This window comes from Oreochromis niloticus, linkage group LG13 (genome assembly GCF_001858045.2).
Source record: "Oreochromis niloticus isolate F11D_XX linkage group LG13, O_niloticus_UMD_NMBU, whole genome shotgun sequence".
Lineage (NCBI taxonomy): Eukaryota > Metazoa > Chordata > Actinopteri > Cichliformes > Cichlidae > Oreochromis > Oreochromis niloticus.
In genome coordinates, this window is record NC_031978.2 from 23,784,162 (window position 1) to 23,808,408 (window position 24,247).

General features: G+C 42.5%; 1 protein-coding gene across 1 annotated transcript; it reads right to left on the reverse strand.

Moving 5' to 3' along the window:
• Positions 1 to 6,706: 6,706 nt before the first annotated feature.
• Positions 6,707 to 18,728, reverse strand: nid1a (nidogen 1a). The gene is made up of 20 exons (XM_003441199.5): positions 18,438 to 18,728; positions 16,553 to 16,855; positions 16,249 to 16,475; positions 15,884 to 16,173; positions 15,520 to 15,660; positions 15,064 to 15,315; positions 14,581 to 14,781; positions 14,233 to 14,466; positions 13,899 to 14,036; positions 13,083 to 13,211; positions 12,583 to 12,720; positions 11,253 to 11,372; positions 10,571 to 10,792; positions 10,282 to 10,454; positions 9,657 to 9,783; positions 9,402 to 9,573; positions 9,071 to 9,228; positions 8,866 to 8,989; positions 8,043 to 8,155; positions 6,707 to 7,517 (listed from the first exon to the last, which is right to left on the reverse strand). Exons 1-20 carry the CDS (start codon positions 18,639 to 18,641, stop codon positions 7,393 to 7,395), a joined length of 3,591 nt encoding a protein of 1,196 aa, XP_003441247.1. The 5' UTR covers positions 18,642 to 18,728; the 3' UTR covers positions 6,707 to 7,392.
• Positions 18,729 to 24,247: the final 5,519 nt, after the last annotated feature.

Consider the following 24,247-nt stretch of genomic DNA (forward strand, 5'->3'; position numbering starts at 1 on the left):
GTTCAGTCCTGACAAGCCAAATAATAAACACTGGGGATGAAAGTGAAGCAGCACTGCCATCTTTACTCTCCTTTTAGTATTCACTACATTTTTGCCTCATGCTTTCCTCAACAAGTTTAATCTTCTTTAGACAAGGATTCAGTGCTTTACCACAGTATGAATGAGATGCACAGAACAGAACTCGGATAGGTAATAACAAGTGATGTGGGTGGAATGTGTGGCTGTCTAATTTAAAAAAAATAATTAATAAAAACAATTAAAACAAAACAAACATACCGTTTTATCAGCTTTAAACAAAAGTATCTGCTGTCACATATTAATTGACACTGCATAGACAGTGTAATTAACATTACAGCCCATAATTTGTAAACTGCCAAAACCATAACTCACAAGATGTGTCCATCCACCCTGCAGGAAAAGACTGGTTATCCACATTTATGCAAAAAAGCTAAAGCCAAGCAGACTTAACATGAATTCAAGACCAACTGGTTCAGTTAATGGAATTTTAAGTAGTTCAGGATTCATACAGAGCAAGCAAAGAGATTACTTAGCTGAACCTCCTTTGTGCCAAAAAGCAAGAAAAACAGAAGTGCTACAAACACCTCACTTTGGTGTTTTGAAACATCCTGTTAGCTCATAATGAAACTTAACTATCAACAAGCAACCTGGTTTCTTGCCTGGCTCCTCGCCAGGCAGCCATTCTGCTAAATGGACTCTGCTCATCAAGATTCAGAGAGACTGGACTGAATGAAAAGCATCCTCTCGGATCCTTCGAAATATCCTCTTTGTAGCAGATCACACTAATTCAGCAGCTTTGGCTTCATAAGAATGAATGCACAGAAAGGCTTAATGTCAGTAATCCTGTTATACTGAAGCTATGATACATGCGCACGCCCTTGGTAAATACCACCAATTCAGCACAAGAAGTGGCTGTGGTTATGCCATATTGCTCTCATCTAAAGGGTAATATAATGTGCAAACTAGGAGAAACTAAGTGACAAGGGGCAAAAAGAGGCAGCAATATCAATCCAAACATTTTACTCTAACCAGTTTTGATTTTTTTAGTAACTGCCTATCTCAGCTGTCATAGGGTTTGAGATGGGGTACACCCTGAACAGGTCACAGTCCCATTGTGGGGCTAAAAACACCCCCAAAATCTCCAAAAGAGAACACACGACTACTCAACAACAGCAAAAATAGCTTCAACTAAAGATGAGAGTGAAATAATTCTCTCTGGCTATAAAGAAGCAAGACATTTGTTGAGTTTCATAACTCTGAGACACTAAAAACTAACACCCACATTAAGAACACTCAAGTTACCAGTGATGAGCATGCAAATTTCAGTGGCCACATCTAAGGTCTGACAAAGTCATCCTTGTGGCATTTAAAATAAATAAATAAATATAAATCATAGAGAAATTGTATGTGTTTGTCTTTGCAGCTTCATAAAAATCTGTGACTATGTGGAGCATAAACAAACTCACATTGTCTGCTTTCACAGAAGAGAGTGACGATTGAGCCACAAGAGGAAACAGAAAGAGGAACACAACGGTCAGGGTTAGCCCACCCAGCACTTATGTTAATGACCACGTTGATTGCGCTGTGAACAAATGATGGAAATACAGGGTGTGAAATTAGTCCTGAAACACCTTAAGAAGAAAACCGGAGAGGCATGAATAAAAGATGATAAAAGTAAGGAGCTGCTGCAACACCGGTATATTTCACACCTTTTTTTGTGCTCTCTTATTGATTGCAGCGGGAGAAGCTGTGTTTGCCCTCCCCGCTTCTCGAGAAGGTGTGATCACAGAAATGGATGCAGAGCAGCACGACAGAGCCTTGTTTCTGTCAACGGTTGGACATTTCCCATGATCGCTTTGTTGTGTTTACCTGTAGACTGACTGCCATGAACAGAAGATGTCACTTTGGGTGAAAAGGATGGCAAGTAGACGCTCTTGCACTGACGGGGTTGGCGGAATGAGCTGCATCTGTGTGCTGCAGGCTCGATCAGGAGGGCAAGTTACAGGATCATAACACAGGAGAGGACAACTGTGCTCACCTAGCCATCTCGCTGCACACAGACTTGCATGGCACTTTGATCACTGGGAAGCTGACAGGTGGAGGAGCGCACACAGTTGTCCCATGAGATTCGTCACAAGTGACAAAAGTTACCAGTAATAGAAAGACTGGGCCTGCCTGGCACACACCAAGTGTTGCAACAACTGAGAAAAAGCCAGCACCATTCCTCCTGCTGATATCATAATGCAGACCAATGTGATTAACAAAGCAATGAAGCATTCTACACCAGCAAAGACATGATGACTATGGAGGAAGGAAGTCATTATTTCCGAGAGAGAATAAACCCTCAAGGCTTTCTCAACACTAATTAGCTTTAAAAATGATAGTAGGTCTGTCTTTAAAAGGACAAATCACACAGGATTAATCAAAAGTAATGGGGTACATAATGGCTAAATTGGCTACCCGTATGAGTGAGTGTGCCTCTGTGTGCGCCCAAGTGTGTACTCTTAGAGCCACAGTCTGAACCTAATCCAAGTCTCGTGATCTGGATGCCGTTCATTCCCTGACAGAAAGAGGGGGATGAAAGAGCTGCAGAGATCTGACAGATTTCAGAACCGCTACCACATATGCACAGGATACAATGAGATAGAAAGCAAAGCACCTTTATGCAGCGCCAAGAGTGAATAATCTGTGGTTTACACCTGTCTCCACCTCTGTGCAGTGACTTAATGCTGGGCCTACGCAGGCCTCTGGTGTGCATCAGCCACATTTCTGGCCACTTAAGTGATATCTGGGGACCTCCAAGGTAAACCAGAGGGTTTAAGGTATATGCAAAAAACTCATGGGAAGTCATTTTCTTTGATAGTCACTGACTCTCCCCCTTACATCCTTTTCATATGCATCATGTATAATTCTGCACAAAATTCATACTGGAGCATTTTGCTTAAATGTGTAGGTGAACACTGACCTCGGCACAGCGAGGGTAAAAATGAGAAGCAAAATATTTCTGGATAAGATTACCTTATTCATGAGTTTATCAAGGTTAAAAGCTTTCATATAGCACCTGCCACAGAACAAACTCTTGCTATTCAAGCGTAGAAAGCACACTAACTTCGTATCGACTCAGCCCTTTGAATGAAATCCTGGAGAGAACCGGTTTTGCAACTGTATCGTGATTAAAAACAAATAATTTGTCTCCATCAGAATAAACAAGACACATGGCTGTCTTCAGACCTTTCCCTAAGTACAATGACATCATCTTTTTTAAGGACCTGCTCCTGTAAAAAGTAAGCAGCACCACCACCCAAAGAATGATCTCTGATGTTAGACTCCTGCCAGCAGCGCCATACCTGGAGATCGGCTCCTTGCAGTCTACAGTCCATGTACTTTTCCCACGCATAGCACAGATCCGTCTCCTGTGGACTGGCCATGTCGTCCACACTTCCAGGTACAACACCAAGTCTGGTTGAGGAAGTTAGGAATCAAAAAGGTCTCCTCTGGGGTTCCTTCTCAATCCTCCAGGTGGCTGGAAGTGCCCCGGGATAACCCGAACAAAGCCCCAAATCTTCTTCGGAGTCTTTCATAGCATATTCCTCATTCACTGCACCGCTCTGCCACTTTTAAACTGGGCTTCTGCTGAAAAATACAAAGTGTGATGGGTTAGCAAAGCAGAATTAGCTGGCAAAGCCGCATTCACTTTTGTCAACAAACGCAAATACACTAACAGTTAAAAACAACAAACCCGCACCTGAACCATAAACTTCGCCCAAGCGAGTTTGACACGCTGGGGCATTACCAAAACAAAACGGACACTAGCCATACAGACAGCTAGCTAGCTAGGTATCTGACAGAAGTCTTTGCGTGAAGTCTTTAGGCAGCAACACACATCCCATTTCCGGCGAAAAATTGTGTTTTCAAAATAAAAGCGCTCACATTTATATTGCAGTAAATGAACATCGATAACCCCAATCTCAAATAAACTGAAAATAACATATTCAAGTTTGATGCTTACGGTATTCAGTAAGTATTAAAAGCTTTAATTACTCTCAAATGCGTTTATTGGAAATGCAATTTGAACGTTTATATATAAAATTTCGTTTCAAGTATGTTACGGAAAAATTCAAATGCAGAGACATCTAGGTTTCATACTGAGATAAAATAAATATATAAATTGCAAATGGTAACTCTGTAATGTGGCTATTCCCCTCCACGAAACTGGGCTTTACTTAAAATACATGTACTTTGCATAGCGCGAAAGAGATATATTTTGAAAGTTCGTCTCCGTTAGCGTGTTTATAGTTGTGGCTAGCTTGACCGAAAAAGAAACAACCCAGCAGCTTCGGTAACTTTAACAAAAATGTCCAAATAAATGCCATATTCTCTTCAGATAAGCAGTACCGACTGACTTTATGAGCGTTTTTTAACGAATAAAGTAGCTAGTCCGGAGTTCTTGGCTCTTTAGCCAGCAGCCGTAACGTTAGCGGTTCTGCTCTGCTGGTTGTTGCATCGCACCGTCCTGTGTACGACAGCTGTCAAAACTGTATCAGAGAGCGACCAACACATCTCCAAAAACACCCCAAACAAGCAGGTGATATGGGTATAGCCACATATCTCTTACATGTATGATATTTACCTGTTACTAAGAAGAATTAATTCTATGACATACCTTCGTTTTCCCCCAAATTAACCCAGCTAAAGCTAGCATCCATCCAGCACTGAATATAATGGGTCGTTTTAGCCCTCAGCTCTGACTGCAAGACAACTCCCGTTGCAATACAGCCCATTTAGTTGGCTGCGAAGAACCTCCTAGAATCCAAAGAAAAGTCATAGCAAATATTTTGTAATAACACCCAAACAGCTACACTAATTTCACGATTTATTTGCTTGGAAACTATTCATGTGATCTAAGACTTAATATGTGCGTAATGCTATGGATATATTTTAAAACAACAACAAACAAATAGTAGACCGAACAAAACCTAAAATGTCATTGACTTATCCACTGTTTAGCCCTTGAAAGCCAAACAGTTAGCTTAAGTTCACGTTTTCTATGCACTGATCGGCTTTTTTCCTCAAAGACTTGTCTGAGGGTTCAAATGACCACTGTGTTATTAAGCGCTCAAGGTCCGTGGAGTGCCCACTGCCCACTGACTCCTGTCCTGCTCCCCATTGGATAACACGCAAATCATTTTCCAATCAATCAAAGCTTTTAGCCCAGGGAATGGTGGTGCGTTTGGGGAAGCTCTGTAGATGGCAGAACAGACTGGCAAGCTAATTCATTTTTTTCCTAAAGTGTAATTTGCTTGTTTGTGCATATCAAAGTGAGACGAATTGTCTAAAAATCCCAGCGTTAGGTTATCTTTCTTGCAGATTAGGGTTATTACGAGTATGAAAATGTAGGTGACCTACTTATAAAATTAAACGAATCGACTAAGATAAGTTTTGCGTAATGACGAATGATTGATGTGTTTAGTGAAAAAAAAACACAAGGATTTGCTGCTTTTATTTATTTTATGGTGACATTACTGTGGGCTTCAGGGCACTGAATGATTTTCCCCCTTATTCATACATTTTAATGGACAGCTGGTAATCAGTGAAGCAAGACAAGCACATCTGTCACAGTTATGAACAACAGAATTAGCTGCTTCGTTATGGTCACATTTTCCCCTGCTGTTCCTTATCCGTGGCTTGACAGATGGCCAGTAGAGGTAGGCGGACTGAGCCAATAGTATCGATACCAACGCTGGTATTGGTATTAGATCAATACCAGCAAGATTGTATCAATACTTTGTTTCTATCAAACATGCACTTTGAAAAATATCTGAACCTTTTTGATCGTCAGGTCTTTTTTATTTATAGTCAATAGCACACACACACACACACACACACACACACACACACAACCTCAGATTCAAAATACATGAAAAGCTGAGAGGTGTGTTTGTTGTGTTAAAGTACTGTGGAAAGTAAAAGACCACAGTGATTCCATGATCCATGCAAAGTGATGATTTCTCTAATAAATCATGACACAACGATCTCCCCAACATAAGCTGTCTTTATAGATTAAAGTATCAGTATACTGAAAATACTGTCCCAATATTTACTTAATAATTTACTTAATTTACTCAGTACCAAATTTTGCAGTCTTGCACAGCACTAATGGCCAGACTTTTTTTTATTGTTAGACAATGACAGTCACTGATATTTTGGATAGAAAATGTCACAATTTTATTTTGTTTTCCAGTTATGGTCATAGCATTGTTTTGTGAGATCGAAATGAAGATTTGTCTCAGAGTTATATCATGATATACCCCTAAGACGTTGTGAATGGGACAAGTCGCTGGAGAGCGACAGTAACGACTACTGGCTCGAAGCAGGTTTTCAATCAGGTTTCAAGTCTTTATGATAAAAATATTCCGGGTTTATTAAAAGCCCCCTTAATGCACCACTGACGTACGTGTCTCCCCCCTCCAGCACACAGACTGCGTGGGTGGCAGCTTTTCTTGATCCTTTTTGAGAAAGTAGACGCATCATCCAAGCAGACGCAAAAATAAGTCATGTGACAAGAAACACACACACACACACCCAGACGGTCTTTACACACACAGCTTGTTAAAAATAAGCCTGTTGGAAGAAATGGTGTATAATGGCACCTGTGTATAAGTCATCTGCGATAAAAGTCGCGCAGAAATTGTTTAAGAATAAACATTTATTACATTTTCATACATATAAATCTGCAAGACAAGTTATTTATTCAACCATGGCAGGTACTGTATATCACAAGGCATCCCCCTTTTGAGGTTATACAATGGCGACACCTACCGCAACAGCACCAGATATGAATATTTGTAATTCACTTACCTAACACAAGGTGTCGCTGTAAAGCAACAAACTCGGGAGCCCACGGTGTCAGAAAAATGTTTATTCCCTCTCATTTCTGCCCAGGATCCAGACTCATCCCACCAGCTTTTTTTTTTACCCCCCACCCTGCTCCACAATAACACTTGGATGAGAAAAAGCCCAGGTTCAGTGTGCAGTAGTGCATGAGATGACGTCATCTACCGCTCTGATAAAGTTCACATTAGAATTACGCATTTCCTCGAGCTTCATTCTCAGTTTTTGTGCACTCAGGAAAAAGGTCACCATGGTAGTGTTTCTACTTACAGTTCATTGTGATTTTATAAATGGGAAATGTAACACACACAAAAAAATGTAGGTAACAATAACAGTGAGCAGTAAAAAAAAAAAAAAAAAGGCACAGTAAGTTCACCTCTGCTTTTCAGAGGCGGTTCTGGTTCTGCAGCAGTTAGAATTTAGTCATGCTGAGTGGCTCCAGATTTAAAACTTGTCCACTCCGGGAGCGCCGGACGCCTCCTTTCAGTACTCTCTCTCGACGCAGCCCACCTGAGCCGCGTTGTCGGGACACTTGCAGGAACGGCCGTTTGGTGTTGCTAAACAGAGGTGGGAGCAGCCGCCGTTGTTTCCAGAACAGTAGTTTTGTCCTGACAGACGGAGGGGACAAAGGAAACATTTTACAGCAGGCATCAGTGGGAAATAGCCTCTTCACTGCTTGTTATTAATGCACTAAAAACATCCAAAGGAAGCACGTAGCAATCTCCAGATGTTGGAGGCCCCTCTCCCCTGACTCTGCATTCCCTGGCTTTAGCCTTATCTAGAAGAGAGGATGTTGCCTGGTGCCATTAGTCATTCCTTTGCTTGATAATAAATACAAGCTGGAAGAATTCCCCCAGCTGCTTAAAGATTAAGAACTGTACTTGTGTTTTTTGTTTGTTTGTTTGTTTTGTTTGCAAAGTGCTCTAAAGGATTCTTTAAAGAGCCTGCACGGTCACAACTAGGTCAGCCCGGTCCCAAAGAGGAAAAGGAGCGCATAATGTTGGGCTCAAAGGTACCCCCCAAATATACAAGGGTCAAGCAGTTTCTGCGTGCGGCTTGAAAGTGGAGCTGAACATCAGGGTTAGATGTGAAGAGGGGGAATTGAAGGGGAATGTGTCATCACAACTTCCTACCTGCAGGACACTGGGCATAGGCTGTGGCGATCCCGTATAACCTGGTCCGCTTCTGAGGCTGGAACTCATCTGACTCCCTGCTGGCATAGCGGTCCACTGCAATCACAGCATCCCTGTTGCAAACACAGTCAGCGCAGGAGTTCAGAAATCCAGGACTATCTGAGCTTGAGCAATCATCCGTCCAGCCTCCTTATGTTTTCTATAAAGTCTGTTGAGACTGAGTAAGGCCAAAGAGGGGGATGAGGGTGGGTTTCTTAGCCACAACATGACATAGTTTGTTGTAAACTGTTTAAGTGTGCACCACCCACACCACACCACCTCCTCTCAACCTTTCTGTGGCCCTGGCGAGATCACAGGGAGGCCCTGTGGAGGTCACTCGCAGACGTCTGGGGCTGAGAAATTGCAAGCAGCTGTCACTTTTTAGGACTCCTCCTCACCTCATGTGCACACTAACACACACACATACACATAAAAAGCCTTTTTTTCTGGAGTTGCTCAGGAATAAATAATTTACAGAGCCGGACACATGTGGAGGAAGCGCCACAATTTTGAGTGTGGGAGCGTCTGAGCCCTGCCACAGAGAATGTAAAGAGGCCGTGGTTAAGTGTGGGCAGTTTTTGACCTTTAACCTTCCCTCTCTTTCCTCTGCCTTGACACATTGAATCACAGGTAAAAGTAAAAACCCTGTGTCTTGGGTGCTACAACACCAGTGGGTCTCATTTATAAACAAACTCCAGCTGTAAGAATTATTATTATTTTTTATTTTTTTTTCACCATTTAAAAAGGCAGACTTGAAAAAACATTCTTAAAATAAAAATCAAACCTTTGCCAGTCAGTGTAGTAGATGTTATTCCCGAAAGCTGTCATTCCAAAAGGATACTGGATCCTCTCCAAAACCGTACTGCGACTACCCCGACCCGGATCCATGCACTCCAATTTATGCGTGCCTGCAGGCAAGAGACTGTAATTAGCACTGATTGCACACAGCAGACACCGTTTCACAGATGAGTCATCCGTCTGAAATCTACCTGCGTCTGCCCAGCAAAGCTGTGAGCTGCGAGGGTCGTAAGTCAAGCCGTTTGGCAGGCCTAGATTGTCTCTAACCAGCACCCGTCTGTTGGATCCATCCATGTAAGATGTCTCAATCTTGGGGGCTTTACGGTTCCAGTCAGCCCAGTATAGGTTACTGTTGGAGGACAGGTGAAGAGTGAGTCTGCTGTGATTTTCAGCAACACTGAATATCAGTCTGTTTGTGAATGTTACCTGTTCTTTAAAGTAAATGAGCATTGTAGATTTTCACAGAGAGTGCTGTTTAACTCAAACTATGTTCAATAAACAGGCTGTTAAATCGTAACGCACCCGTTGGAAGGGTCAGCGATGATGGCTCGGGGGTTGACGAGGTCGGTGTTTATGAGGACACGTCGGTTAGACCCGTCCAGAGACGCCACCTCGATGTGATCCTTAGCGGAATCCGTCCAGAACATTGTTCGACCCAAGTGGTCGATCGCAATCCCTTCTGGGCTTTCCAAACCTGTTAAGAGAGTGCATTTTTCTGTTTTTTTTAACCTCCTCTTTCAAAATGTAGGGGAACCAGTAGCGTGAAGAAAACACTACCTGAACTAATGACGGACGTGGGCTCTCCCCCCTCGATGTTGGCCTTGCTGATGGAGGGAGACGTGATTTCTGTCCAGTACACCATTTTCTCCACACAGTCGTAGGCTACACCAATGATGACCTTCTCCTGTGGAGCGAAGGAGGGTGTGAGCAAACAACGAACCTTTGAAGTGCAGCTTTCGTCACACAACAACGGTCCAGAACGTGGAGCAGATGTGCTTTTTGGATGGTATCGTCGAGACTTTAAATCCAAACAAACTGAGTCACACAGTGAGGAGCTCAAGCAGACTTCATGCCAGCTGTTTTGGAAATCAGTGCAACAAGAAAAGCAGACTGCAACTGTAAAGTTGTCTGACTGATGTTCGCAATTAGCGTGAATGTCACCATGTGTCCACAATAAAGTGCAAGCTTTGGATGCAAGAAGCAGATGGGAAAAATCCCCGAGCTGAAGAAAGTTTAAGGACAGGAGAGCGCAGTTATTTGTGACTGTTTTCTCGTATATTATTTAAATTAAGTAAACAATCCTGACAGGAAATTGTGGCTTTAACTTAAAAATAAGAATAAAACTGCTGCAGAAGCCATATAAAAATGAATGAAATAACTCCTCTCTTAAAGATGAACTTACGGGGAGGTGGAGGACGGGCTTGGCATCGTTCTTTTTCATGTCGTAACCCTCCAGAGGAACGTGCTCTATCCTGCCGCTCTGGGTAAACAGCAGGTGTGTTCCTGGGGTCAGGGCATCCACATCGGGCCGTGGCCGGGGTCCGATGGGCGACGGCCCAGTATTGTGGTCGATGCCTAATTGAGACGCACACAAATCAGTTCATCAAAACTCCCGAAGTGTTTGTGCTTCCATAGTTTTTGTTTAACGCCGCCGTGAGTGACATTGTAACCTCTTTCTGTGATTTACTCACACATCGGTCTGCTGCCAGGTCCGGTGCGAGTCCCCGAGATCTCCTGTCCATTTTGGTCCACGCACCAGCAATGTCCCGTGCTTCCATGGCACTGCATGGGCTCATATTGACCGTTGTCATCACACGAGGGGATGTAAGCACCAATAGGAGGCCGCGGCCCCCGTGGGCCAGACACACCCAGGACGCTCTCTCTGTGAGCCTCACATCGTGTTTTTGGCCTCCCTGAAGAAAAATATGAAAAGAAAGACTCAAAAATGAACAAATACAGCCGGCAACAAACTCCCCGAACTTGTTTCTTTTATCTTTTTGGAGTCTTCTAATTTAAATTTCAGCTACACATAAAGTTCACATCCCTCACAAGGCATGACAAATTCCTCGCGCTTTCCAGAAGGGAATGAGAAACAGATTCCAGCTGGCACCAATATACTCTGGCGAGGAATTCATTTTCCAAACACCCCCTCCGGCCTAAACGGCTACAAGGCTGTGAATGAAAATGACCCATTTTGCGAAACTACATCAAACAAAAAACTATTACTCGGCTGTCTGAGCTCCAGTGAAGGACCTCCAAAACAAACATGTAACTACACAGGCTTTATTTTCAACCCCCAGAATGAATGTGCAGCCAAGCCAGCTAACAAATAACGCTATGTTTAAAGCGGTGCAATTCAGAGAGTTCACCTACCAGGAAGGCACTGGAAACCGTCTCCGCTGTAACCCGGTCTGCACTGGCAGGTAAAGGATCCCTCAGTGTTGTAACACACGGCGTCTGAGTGACACCTGCTTTGCTGACACTCGTCTATGTCTTCAGGCAGATGGATGAGATGATGGCGAGATGGATGGATGGAGGATGAGAGAGCAGAAAAAAATCAAATATGAACACTTTCTCTGTCATTTTATGAGTGGAGATCCATGCAGCAGATCTTGGGTGGACCTTTGACTTAAACTTTCCTCAAATAGCAGAAAATCAAGCAAACATGTGGAAAGAATGGAAGGACCCAGACCAGAAAAACCCCTCCAAAAAACCCTACACCCAGACTCGGGACCTCTACACATGAAATTCCCATCTGTTTTTAATGTTTCACTCTTTGGTCTCTGTTGGTGTATTATGCAACCAACCTCACCGCCCACAGTCCTGAGCAGATGGTGTAACAATTCAAATAATTCCTAAGGATGCATTTGGTGAATCAAGTGATTTTGGACACACTGAATGTAGTCCTTACTTTCAGCAGATTTTTCTTCATGTCCCTCTTTTTTGACCGGTCACACTTAAAGCTGCTTTGATTTTAAGTGCGCCGGACCAGTGAAATTACATGACAAATGTGTAAAATCGTTGCCCAGACTGTCCTGTAGTTATAAAATTCAAAGTTTCATTCAGAAAACAAAGCCCTTTTCTGTGAACTCACTGTAAAAAAACCAAAACCATAAATTTCTGTAGTAGATAGTAAAAAAACAGGAAATTTCCATCATTTAATTGTGTATCTATAGATGACTTTGCTGTAGTATGAAGTGGGGTGGGGGGAAGCTGTAAAACTTAAATAAATATAAATAAAGTGAAGTTAAAGTAAGAAAAGTTAAAACTGTGTTTTTAAAACTCCGGAGTGGAGTTTTTGCCGGGCTGATTCTGGTCCATGGGCCTTATGTTTCACACCCCTGCTTTAGAAGCTCCTGCTATTTAATTTAATTGTTGAATTTTATTTTATAAATGTAAGGAACAGGGAAAACTGCAAATTTTCACATGCAGCCAACAACCTTTAAGTCTTTTTTTGTTTGTAAAATTACCTTAAAACTAATTTAATAATAGAAAACATGCAACATTGCTTATTGCAGGTTGGTGGACTAACATGCAAAAAAGAAAACCCACAAACAAACAAACAAATGAAAAAACTAAGCCAAGTTGTGATATTAAATGCTAAAAATGTTATTTATGTTGCACTGTCTAAAAACTACAAATAAGCCTACTTTGTCTATTTTTCTTGCGCACATTCTGAGAGCAGTGCGTTTGTCTGCAGTACCTTGGCAGCTTCTACCGTCTCCCGTGAACCCTTGTAGGCAGGTGCAGACATAGGACGAGCCTCCGGTGTAGCTGCACTGAGCGTGGGGTGAGCAGGTATGGGTGCCTGCCTCACAGTGGTCCACGGGTCGATCAACCTCTGAGGAGAAGCAGGACAAATTCTGGGAAATGCTATCAGCGTGAGAAAAATAATGTGTTGACTGGTTTTGGATAGAACTGCTTAAGTTGGGGAACAGGGTGAAAAATATGGCGTGAAATTAAGACGAATGAATACAGTTTAATATTTATTTAACTGAAATTCAAGTTGGATCTTTGGGGGCATGCCAGAAAATGCTTTACAGCCACCGTGCTGCTGCTGCTACACGGTTTAATAATCACCACAGACTTTTTCATACTATAATGAATTTTATTACAGGTTATGTTTGCACCTCTACCTCCCTAGAACGAGGTGAGGTTTGCCTGATATGTAATAGCACTTTACAGCACACAAAAACCACTTACTAATGCAGGTTCTCTGGTCACTACCGAACTGATACCCCTCTTCGCACTCGCACCGGAAGGTCCCGGGCTGGTTGTTGCAGATAGCGTTAGGGCCGCAGCGCTGAGGATCCTCTCTGCACTCATCGTTGTCTGATAATAAGAAATAAAGAAACAAATAGTGATGATATGCTAAACTCATAACATTTTTTTTTCATCTGTCTACTGTCTTTTGCTTATCTAATTCAGAGTCACAGAAGAGCCTGGAGCGTATCCCAGCTGTCATAGGATGAGAGGCGGGGTACATCCTGGACAGATCGCCTTTCTGTCCAAGTGCGTTTTTCCTGTTTTTATGTACGTAAAATCCTGGGAATCTTTACGTGTGACGTTGAGTCATATAAACAAAATGACTTGATTTAAAAAGTCTTGGATTGGGTCAGAGTTAGAGAAGTCTGGTTTTGCCAGATAAGTTTTTCATTATGAAATGTTTTGGGATCAAAGAAAAGAGCCTGATTAGAGTTCCTAATACTTTTATGATAGCATCTGTCTGAAATTCTTCCTTCCTCTTCCTGTTTGGTCTCTAATGCAAAAGATTCGGTTGTATAGAGCTTGAACTAGCTCTGTTAACCTGGTCTCTGAGTCGGAAATGCTTTGTTTATCCTATGGGACTCCCCCTGCTAATTGTATGATTGTGCAGTTCCCTAGTCAGGAAGGAAGGCTTTAGAAAATCGGTTGATTTTAACGATGAGTTTGAAAGATATGGAAACAGTTAGATTTTTCCAAAAGCAGAAAATAAACTCTAACTGCTCTTTGTTACATGATTAAATATGCAGTTCTTACCATAACATGTGCGTCCATCGCCGCTGAAACCAGCAGCACATTGGCAAGTGAACGTTGCTCCCTCTCCGACTTTGCAAACAGCATTCGTGTCACATCCGTGTCTTCCGGTTAAGCATGGGTTCTCCTCCGGCTGCCCTCCTGAGAAGGAAAGGTGAATTTTATTTCTAAACAGGTTTTGTTTTGGTTTTTTGAAGCAAAACATACCTATTTTTACCATTTAACAATAGCAACAAAAAGCCCGTCTGGTCAAAATAATCTCTCTGTCAGGACATGTTGTTCCTGAGGAAGGAAGTGAGCTCAAACCAAAGGCAGGAAAACGAAAAAGTCTTCTCACCATTGATGTCCCCGATCTTGCTGGTCAGGGCGAACCGGATGAGTCGTTGTCCAGGATCGTAAATGGCAAAAATGTGGTCCATGCTTAGCATCTGTGTAGGTTTCATGTCTCTCAAAGTCTCGCTATGATAGCAGCCGTTGAAGGAGATGGTCTCACGCCACTGATATCTCCTGGTTTCCCTGGATCCATCCGGCAGAGTCACTACGTAGTCCCGAGTGGACGACGAGGTGATCACTGAAAGGTGAGATGGACACGTTACAAACACTCAGCTTTTTTGCAATTCTTTTATGTCTCGTTCAAAATCAGAAAAGGTGGTGAAATATTGATTCTCTGTTCCAGATGTCTCACAGTTGTTGTTGTACTGGTAGATCTCAGAATACGGGTCGAGCTTTATGGTGGAGCCAAGAGGCACCTCGGCCACCTGGCCGTCCAGGTTGGTGCTCACAATCAGGTGGTCGTGCTCATCGATGCCTTTAAACTCTTGCCTGATGATCAGCTTTTCATTCCCTGGCATAAAGGTCACCTCAGCCTGCCGAGTGAACTCCCCCCCTGCAGAGGCCAGAGAGGAGGATGTTAACTCTAAGACTTTGCCCTGGGATGAACTTTGTCTCGTGGCTTTCTGTTACAGCTGAGGTAATGCAAGTGGAATTCAGGGAGACAGTGCGGAAGACTGCAGCTGTATGCAAGCTGTGTTTGCAGCAGCGCTGACATTTGTTTACAGAAATTTATGCTTCCCACTAGGTTTTTTTTTTAAACCCTGTACAAACTACAAGACAAGCTACTGAATGTCACATCATGAAATATCTTCATTGCAGCGTTGTTCTTACTCACCGATGATACTGAAGCCGTTCTTGAAGCCCGGGTGCTCCAGAGCAAACGCCCACCCAATCGCACCACTAATTGACACCAGGGGCTCCAGCGAGGGCCCAACGGTCTCCGGGAGGTCACTGATGGCGACGTAGGCTCGACCCTCATTCACAACAATGTAAGAGTGGAGGTCGATGTTGGCGAACTCCACCGGAGAAGGAGACCTGCCCACAAACACTCTTCCGTGTACTTTGCCGTTCACCCTCTGTGGCTTTCCTGCAACCCCCCCCAAAAGAAAACAAAAACACACCCACCCCATCGAAGTTACTCACAGAGACATGCAAACCCACTTCACTTAAAATGAATTTTATCCAAGAACTGCATGTGAGACTGCAACAAGACAGCTAAGATTTCTTCTTATGTTTCCACATCTACCAGCTAATAAAAAAATGTCATATTTAAACGCTTTTCTGCATGTACCTTCTGCCACACACTGTATCCCGTTGCCATAGAAGCCAGAGATGCAATGGCAGCAGTATCCGTTGGCGTAGTCCCTGCATTCACCAAACTTGGAGCATTTATTTCTGTTGTTTGCACAGCTGCCAAGGTTGTACGAGAACACTGAAAACATGGGAAACGGTAGGAAGAGTAAGAATACCATGGCTGGAACAGCTGATAAGACAGGCACAATAAACATTTATATACGACACGCTCTCACTCTCAAAATACAGTGCGATAGACATGGCTCAGGAAGCAGAGCTGCAAACAAGCTTGCTACCATCAGCGAGTGTGGGTGAACGGCTCACTAACAAACACTCGTTGGATTAAAACACCATAAACTCACCATCTACATTTATAATTGGATCATCCACCTCCACCACCTCCCGGTTCTGTGGTTGGAACTGAACTGGGTGGATTTCAGTCTGTTCCTGCAGATAAGGAGAGAAGGCTACCACCTGTCCATCAGTGTACACCGGCCTCCTTGCAGCGCTGGACTCCTCATAAGCGTCAGCGTCTTCTTGTGGTGGAGCCTCAGTGGGCAGCTCAGGGACCTCACCTGGAGCCACGTTGGAAAAATAGGGAGAAGTCCCAATCTCGTACACCCATACACCCCTCAGGCCAGAGTTCGTCTCCCTGTGGGAGGAAAAGTTTAAGTTTCTGGGCAGAAAACATGTCTTCAAGAACCGTCATTGTTAACGTCTGACTTACTCTGCTAAAGCCCTCACGGACTGCTCGTTATCATTGGTGGTGTGGTAGTGTGGTCCCTTGCTGGAACCGAAGAAACCCTGGACCAAACCCTTACTGAAACCAGCATGCATGATTACATTAGTGTCTCCCACAAGCATGGAGGAAAACTTTATCCCATCCCTTGGATAGAGGACAATAGCGTATGAGGTGGTCTCCAGAGATGCAATAACCAGCTGGAAGGTGTTTCTCTGAGGAACAAAACATTATAGACTCTGTCAGTGACCACGTCCACTCTAGATTACTTGAATAACTATGTGACACTCACCTTCTTGATGCCGCTATCTCCTCTGCTCTCAAGTCCATGGGTGGTGACATCAACCCAGGTGACCACCACAGCATGGGTGGGATTGATTTCGTCGTCTTCAGGGAAAGCCCTGTTGATGTGCTCAGCAGCGCGGCGTAGAATATCAGGACTGGAGTCCTCTCGGAAGAAAACTTTCCCCACGCCATCGCTCGTGTGCAGGTCTCCTTGCAGAGCTGCAATCATGCCAAAATTTGGGGGCATTTTGCCAAGATACGTCAGCTCGCTTTCTGGCTCTTTTGTGGCGACAAACCCATTGGTATTAATCTGAAACGAAAAGCGAAAATCATTAATCTAGAAGACAGAAACTGAAATGAAATTCCTGCTATTCTTGACACAGTTTTATTCTTGACACAACTTGAACTGTTTCACAGGGGATACAATCCCAGTTCAATCTGACCCACTTTGATCTTCATTACACTAATGATTTGAGTCAGCAGCTATGTCCCACTACTGTGCTAATGAACAAACAAGATGCCATTTAACACAGTCTTTACACACTTGCAGTGGGAACACATGCGAGGCTCGTAAAAAGAAAGAAAGCAGCGCTCGTGTCAAGAAAACACGCCCAGACACACACTGGACATGGGGGCTCCTTCACTTCCTGACCAAAGGAAAAAACAAAAGGTTTCCTGTCCTTGCCCCCGATGAGTAGCCCCAGAGAGCCTAAAGATTGCGCACTAAATGTCATTACAGAAACTTCCTGCCAAAATGGAGGGTAGATCTGGGAAAATGATCAGTGATCCTATTCACAGAGGTGCTGCAGATAAAGAGCTCTAAGGTTAGTGGTTAACATGTAAGTGCTCAGTAAAATATGGATCATACTCATGAAGTGAGAAGAATCACCCTCCCACCCCAGGGCAGAGACAGTTCAGGGCAGACCGTCTCACAGATGAAAACAAAACTCTTGAGGGCATCTTGACTGCAGCGCAGAAATATGTTTGTGATGGGTAATGGAAGGTTAACCTGGAGGCAGTCAGCAGACTAATTGGTGAACACTGCATTCATGTGTTTCATTTAAGCTTCAGGCTCGTGTGTTAATCATGTTAATCATTGTCTCTGCACAATCTCCTTAAATGGAGATTGTGCAGAGACAGCCTCCACTGGGTTGAGACGGGACAAGCTACTGTGGAATGAATGGTAAGCTTTACTAAAGAAGAAACCTTCATTTTAAGAGCTTGAATGCTTGGTAGAAACATCTTTATGCATAAAACATCAGCAAAGCTTTGACGAATGCATCTGTAAGTGTAATTACTGCGTCATGGCACAGTTTCCACACGCAGCACTAAAACAGAGATGTAGCACTTTTCTTTGAAACCAGAACTGTGGGAATAAAGGGTTGCTTGTCCGTTCCACACAATGGTGCGGCTTCTTTTTAAAAGCGCTACAGGCCAACAGTTAATATTCTAATATTCTACTGTAAATCATACAGTTTTACATGATTTATTCCAGAAATAAACCTCCCAGTGACCACTTTGTAAAGTTCTCTGTCTCTTCACTGGGTGTTTTTGGGATGGATTGCAAAATAAGGTTTGGTATTTGGTGTCGGCAGTAAAATGATAACCTCGAGGGAAACAAAGAAATGCGTGAACACATGCTTTCGACATGATACAGCCGCATCTGCGATAAGAAATCCAGTATTTACAAATACTCCACAGACAAGGAAAAAGTGATACCCTGCTGGAGCTCCGTTTTGCAACTTCTAGGAACTGTTTAAACTTACTCCATTTCTGGCTAACGCGCAATTGCGCAAGAACGACGGACGGTCGGTGACCAGTAAAGCCAACGCAAGAGTATTAATGTTAATAATAATAATCATCTTGGGAAAAAAGGTTAAGAGTTAACTTACAAAGATGCTGCGGAAAGTGCCATCATAAAACAACATCGGTTTGCTCAGATCCAGTCGATACGTCTGATCATTCCCAGGCTCCAGTAACTGGTCTCTTGCGCTCGGACCGAAAGGAAAAAGCTCGTTTCGACTTATGCTCTGTACCGAGACCACAAATCCGAGAAAACTCAGACAAGCGATCCAGCCTTGCTCCTTCCAACCCATGGTCCGTCTTTCAGAGGGAGCTAAGCAGTCCTGCGTTAAAGGCGCGAGTGATACATCGAACTCAGTGGTTGTAGAAGAAGTTGTGGGCGGTCACTAACTCAGTCACAGTGGAGTTTCAGTGAGAAGTAGCCCATGCTTTGCTTTCATTAATGTTCCTGAAACAAATGGTATGGTGCTGTTGTTGTTGTTGTTTTTTAATGATGGCATGCTTTGGGGCGCTTTGATTGAGTCAAATTAAACTCTGAGAAGAGCTAAGGTCATTTGCAGATCCTTTATTTAAAATTCTTCAAACAGATTATTGCAGTGTTGCCAATACAGTAGAAAACAGACAGTTGTGTGCAGATTATAAGTGCTTTTAATAGAAGGGCTACTGTCTCCGGAGGGACAACACTGAAGCTGTATTTGCAGGTTTGGACACAGGCCAGCGGGCGATCAGAGTATGGACCAGTAACCGGCAACAGAGCCCCATGCCCGATTTGACTGAAACATTATGTAAAGGACAATATCACAAAGCACTGTACCATACACTAATCATCTGAGGCATGTGCTGAGGCTATCAGACTCATCTCCAGCTGGGATAATGAGAGGCATGCCGGTACAGTAATATGCTTCAACTTGGAGCTGTTTTTGAGATGCTTAGTGAACCGTCCACCCTTTGGTCCACAGTGCTCTGACAGTTGGTATTCACGGTCCCCCACAAAGGCTTTTTGCAAATGTTTACCATCATTCCAAAATGCAGACTCACCCACCGCTGTAGCACTTAAAGTGTAAAGTGTGTTGTGTTAGTCCCCGAAGGGAAATTACTCCTCTGCATTTAACCCATTCACCTAGTGAAGCAGTGGGCAGCCACCAGTGCAGCGCCCGGGGAGCAGTGTGTAGGGACGGTACCTTGCTCAGGGGTACCTCAGGGTAGCCGTTCAGTGGGGTCGAACCCCCGACCTTCCGATCATGGGGCAGACACTCTACCTACTGAGCTATCCCTGCCTATCTTTAATGACAAATTACCTCCAAGACCTAGAATGATTTCCACAGTATATGATATGTTTAGACAATGTTTCTGCGGTTTTCTCATAAATACCACCAGGATGAGATTTCTTTAAACAAGACAGTGATTCATGAAGCTGCCTAATGTTGTGATAAAACACCCAACATTAACTTCTTCTTCAAACCTGCTGAGACTGTGTAAATGACTCTAACGCTGCACAATGAAATATTTCTTCTGTTCCTCTGAGCTGCTAGGTTTTCTTTGTAAATTTGACCTAACAAGTAGTAACAATTTATCATTTACAAAGTATTTTCCCCTCTGTATATTTGACACACTTAAATGCTTCAGATCATCAAACATTTAGACAAAGGCAACCCAAGGAAATACAAATGATTAAAATGATTATTTCATTTATTAAGGGAAAAACCTACCTGGCCCCATGACAAAAAGTAATTGCCCCTTAAACCTAACAACTGATTTGGCCACTTTTGGCAGCAAAAACTGAAATCAAGCATTTTTGATAACTGGCAATGAGTCTTTCATGTCACTGTGGAAGATTTTGAGCCACTCTTCTTTACAGAGTTGTTTTAATTCAGTCACAATGGAGGGTTTTTGAGTATGAACGGCCTGTTTAAGGTCACGCCAAAGCATCTCAATCTGATGTAAGTCCAGACTTTGACTAGGCCACTCAAAAAACTCCCCCTTTTAAAAAAAAATCCAGTCAAAGGTGGACTTGTTGATTTATGAACTCTGAGCTTAATTGACACAAGTGAAACAGACCTGCAGTTCTTTAGATGTTGTTCTAGGTTCTTTTGTAACCTCCTTGTTACGGCCCTAGCAGGGCCTCCTCCTGCAGTTGCCTGTGTGGGCGTGTCCTACCAGCTCTCCTGCCTTAGGTGCCACCTTTTTCTTTTGTACAGCTCATTCACATCAGCAATTAAAGGTATTTAAGCCCAGAGAAAGGTGAGCTCTGGGCCAGAGTGCCATGTGAGTGGTTGCAGTGAGTTGTGTGTGTGTGTTCTGCTCCTTCTTGGTGGAGAGGAGTGTGTTTGGCAACTAATCCTTTTTAGTTACTTTTCAGTTTACTGACCAACGCTTGAGTTTTGTTTTGTTTCTTTAAATGGTGATAGCGGCTTGTCCATCTCTTTTAGTCGAGTATTTGATAGAAACTTTAATAAAACTCTTTAATGTAACCCTTTTGCCTCCTCGTCTCCTTTTTCCGACCTGGACACTTTTTGTTACTTCCCCTTATCGCCTGTAACATCCTGAATGAATCATTAAAGGGTTATCGGAATAATTTTGATAGGCTGGCCTTTCCTGGGAATGTTTAAGACTGTTCCAAGGTTTTTGTAGATAATGGCTCTTACCATGCTTCACTGAAGTCCCAAAACCTTAGAAATTATGCTTCCAAAGGGATCTCAGATGTTGAGATCTTTTAGTCTACTTCAGTCTGACGGACAGGGTCAAGGTGGGGGAAATTACATTTTCACACAGGGCCAAGTAGCCCCCCCCCCAGTAGCCCCATGAATGAAATCTTTGTTTTAAAAATGCATTTTGTATTTACTCAGGTTATCTTTGGGTAATATTACAATTTGTTTGATGATCTGAAACATTTAAGTGTGTCAAATATGCAAGAAAGAAGAAATCAGGAAGAGAGCAAATACTTTTTCACAGCACCATACATGCTGTGGTTCCAAAATCAGCAACACAGTATCCCCCGATGTCTTTCTGTTTCTCTACAGCTAAAAGGCGCCACCTCGTGGTCATTTTGAGGGATTTCCATTTGTGGTTTCTGAATACCTACCTCACAGATTCACATGGTAAATGGTAAATGGTAAATGGCCTGTATTTATATAGCGCCTTAACAGTCCCTAAGGACCCCAAAGCGCTTTACATATCCAGTCATCCACCCATTCACACACACATTCACACACTGGTGATGTGTGTGACACACACATGGCTTCAAAATTAATATGCATACACCATATTTAAATAACAGAGTGCACTTGTATTTCCTCAACACAGATTTATATTGTTATAAATGGGCTGAAGAGAATGTAATTCATAACAGTACAGTGTTTGTAGGAAATAAAACGGATCTCTCTGCGTTTGAATCGTGAGACACAATAGACCCTTGTTGGGATATTTACATCAGAGCCGGTGATGCCATTAGCTCTGACTTGTTACTGTCTGAGCGAGTCTGCTTTCTCTGACCAAGTTGCCTAGGAACCAGCAGGCTGGTGTTTGATGTGTCTATAACAGGACGCTGTGGCCTGATAATCAGACTGAAGTGCTATTTCATTATCACTCCAATACTGTTACAGATGAAACCAAAGATGCAGGCAATATGAAGGACTGCAGCCAGGCTGAAGTATTTCTGAGTGAACAAAGAAACCGATATATACCATGTACAAAGAGGTTTTATGCTATCTGTATACACTGACAGTACACAGCCACAGCAGTGAAACCACTGACTGGTCAGTTTACTGCAATGTTCTGCTGGGAAATGCCTTGAGTCCTGGCATTCATGTAGATGTTACTTTGACACTTACCACCCACCTAAACTTTGGAATGGACTAAGACATCCATCCACACCTCCCACTCCATGTCAGAGCAATGGCATCCCCCAACAGCAGGACAGTGCACCCCAGCACTCTGTACAAACTGCACTGACCTGGCCTAATTAAAACATGCCGTAATTAAGCCTCTGGTTGAATTATGCATTTTTGAAGTAAAAATATATGCATTTATCTTTGCATTTACACAGGCCAAACACAAAATCACATATCTCTGATATAGGAGAGTACCAACCTGTGGTTTCACAGCCAAGGGGGAGGTACTGTAGCTGATGGCATCCTGTTTGGTGTCTGGCTGGCACTGTCCCCGTGTGCTAAAAGATTAATGGATCCCAGTGACCTCCATCCTTGACATTCTTCATGTTCACATGCCCTGGTCTTGTGAACCCAAAACCTTGCTGTTAGGATATTTACCATAACAAACAAATGTCCCTTAGATTTCTGTGCACACTGGATAAATAACCGATTGGGTCATAACCTGAATTCTGTGACTTGTGGTTGGAATTACAGGGAAATGTTACATTTTATTTCATTTTAATTTAATAAACAAAAAATGTTTTATTTGTGACCAGGTGGACTATTCAATGTATGAAAAGTATATAAGTTCTTCTGAAACTCAGGATGTAGCTTAAAATGTGGCAGAAAATAATCCTGATGATATCATGAAAGCCATGGGACTTACTTTTTTAAATGGAAAAGCTACATTGCAAAATGTATCTGTGAAGTTCTAAAAATGTGGGTGTTTTCCAGGCAGGAAGGGTCAAATGAAGAACCGATCTGCTTCATCAAAGCTGTAGGATTCAGTATTTTTGGATCATGACTCATAACAGGAACTAAAAGTCAGGAAACGATCGCCTCTGTAGGATTAGTTCGAACATTTGTTGACCATTTAAAAGTCTGAATTTCGCCAAAGTTGGCTGTTTCTTTATGATAATTTAACTATATAAACAGTGTATTTATACCATAAAGTCAACCTATCGTACTTTTTTCTTATTTTGTGTCATCAACATACTGTTACAGTGCTGCATATTCATATGAAACATGGAAAAAGTCTACAATAATGACGTCAGTGCCTTCTCAGAGAGTCAAAACCTCAGGTTTCAACTGCTCAGACAGGCCTTTTCTGCTCTGGGATCTAGATCATGATCAGTATTACACCTTTTTTTACCCAGGTTGTCCCACTGAGCTCAAGAAAGAAAGCACATAGAAATAGAAAGACACATTATACATAGTTGAGGAAAAATATGCATGATAATGATTTCAGATTCATAAATAGATCATTTTAAAATGTTCTGGTAACATCAGAAAATGTAGCTCCATGTTTATTTATTTCTGTATTTGTTGGAGCTCATTCCAGTTACAGGCAGTAAGGTTTCTAAATCCAGTCTTTTTGAAGTTCAGTGTGAATAAGAGGCAAAGCTAATGTTAGAAAGTCCTGTGACCTGACACATTATAGTGCTATCCTGAAAGAGGCAAACACCTCTGACTGTGAGCACAGTACCTGCGGTTCAAACCTTCTGTTTGCAAGTTGCAGCCAATCAGAGGAAAAAAATCATTACTTTATTGACCTCATTCAATTCTTGTGTCCTTTTTGTAAATGTAATTTTTGCCCTGTCTTACGATTGGCTTATCAGTCATCTGTAAGGACCTTTGGACTGCAATAATCTATTAAATGTACAAATGCATTTTTGTATTTTGAAATGAGATAACCTCGAAAGTCTGAGGCTCTGTCTTGTAAAGAGGACAAGTACCAAACGCTAAATAAAAATAACATTTCCCTCCTTTTTTGTATGTAAATGTATCTCATTAAGAATAATTAATTCATTAATTAACGTATAATAAATCTTTAAACTTCATAAAAATGTTAAACCGTAATGTTGATCTGGCATTTACACGTTGTCGTTCAAAACATGAGGTTATTACAGTAACTAAAACTAAAACTAGATGTGAATAAAATAAGATAAATAAATAAAGCTTCAGTTTTAGATTTGTTAATTTGGTTAAATTTATTATCAGAACTTACCTGATGAGGCTTTGGCGGACAT

What these genes read in the sequence shown, in the direction of transcription:
- nid1a (XM_003441199.5), bottom strand. Translation starts at nt 18,641, where the DNA reads ATGGGTTGGAAGGAGCAAGGCTGGATCGCTTGTCTGAGTTTTCTCGGA. An exon ending in GAGATAGCGGCATCAAGAAG is followed by an intron (nt 16,476 to 16,552) that starts GTGAGTGTCACA and finishes TTTGTTCCTCAG; the next exon opens with AGAAACACCTTCCAGCTGGT. An exon ending in CGGTTTCCAGTGCCTTCCTG is followed by an intron (nt 10,793 to 11,252) that starts GTAGGTGAACTC and finishes ATTTTTCTTCAG; the next exon opens with GGAGGCCAAAAACACGATGT.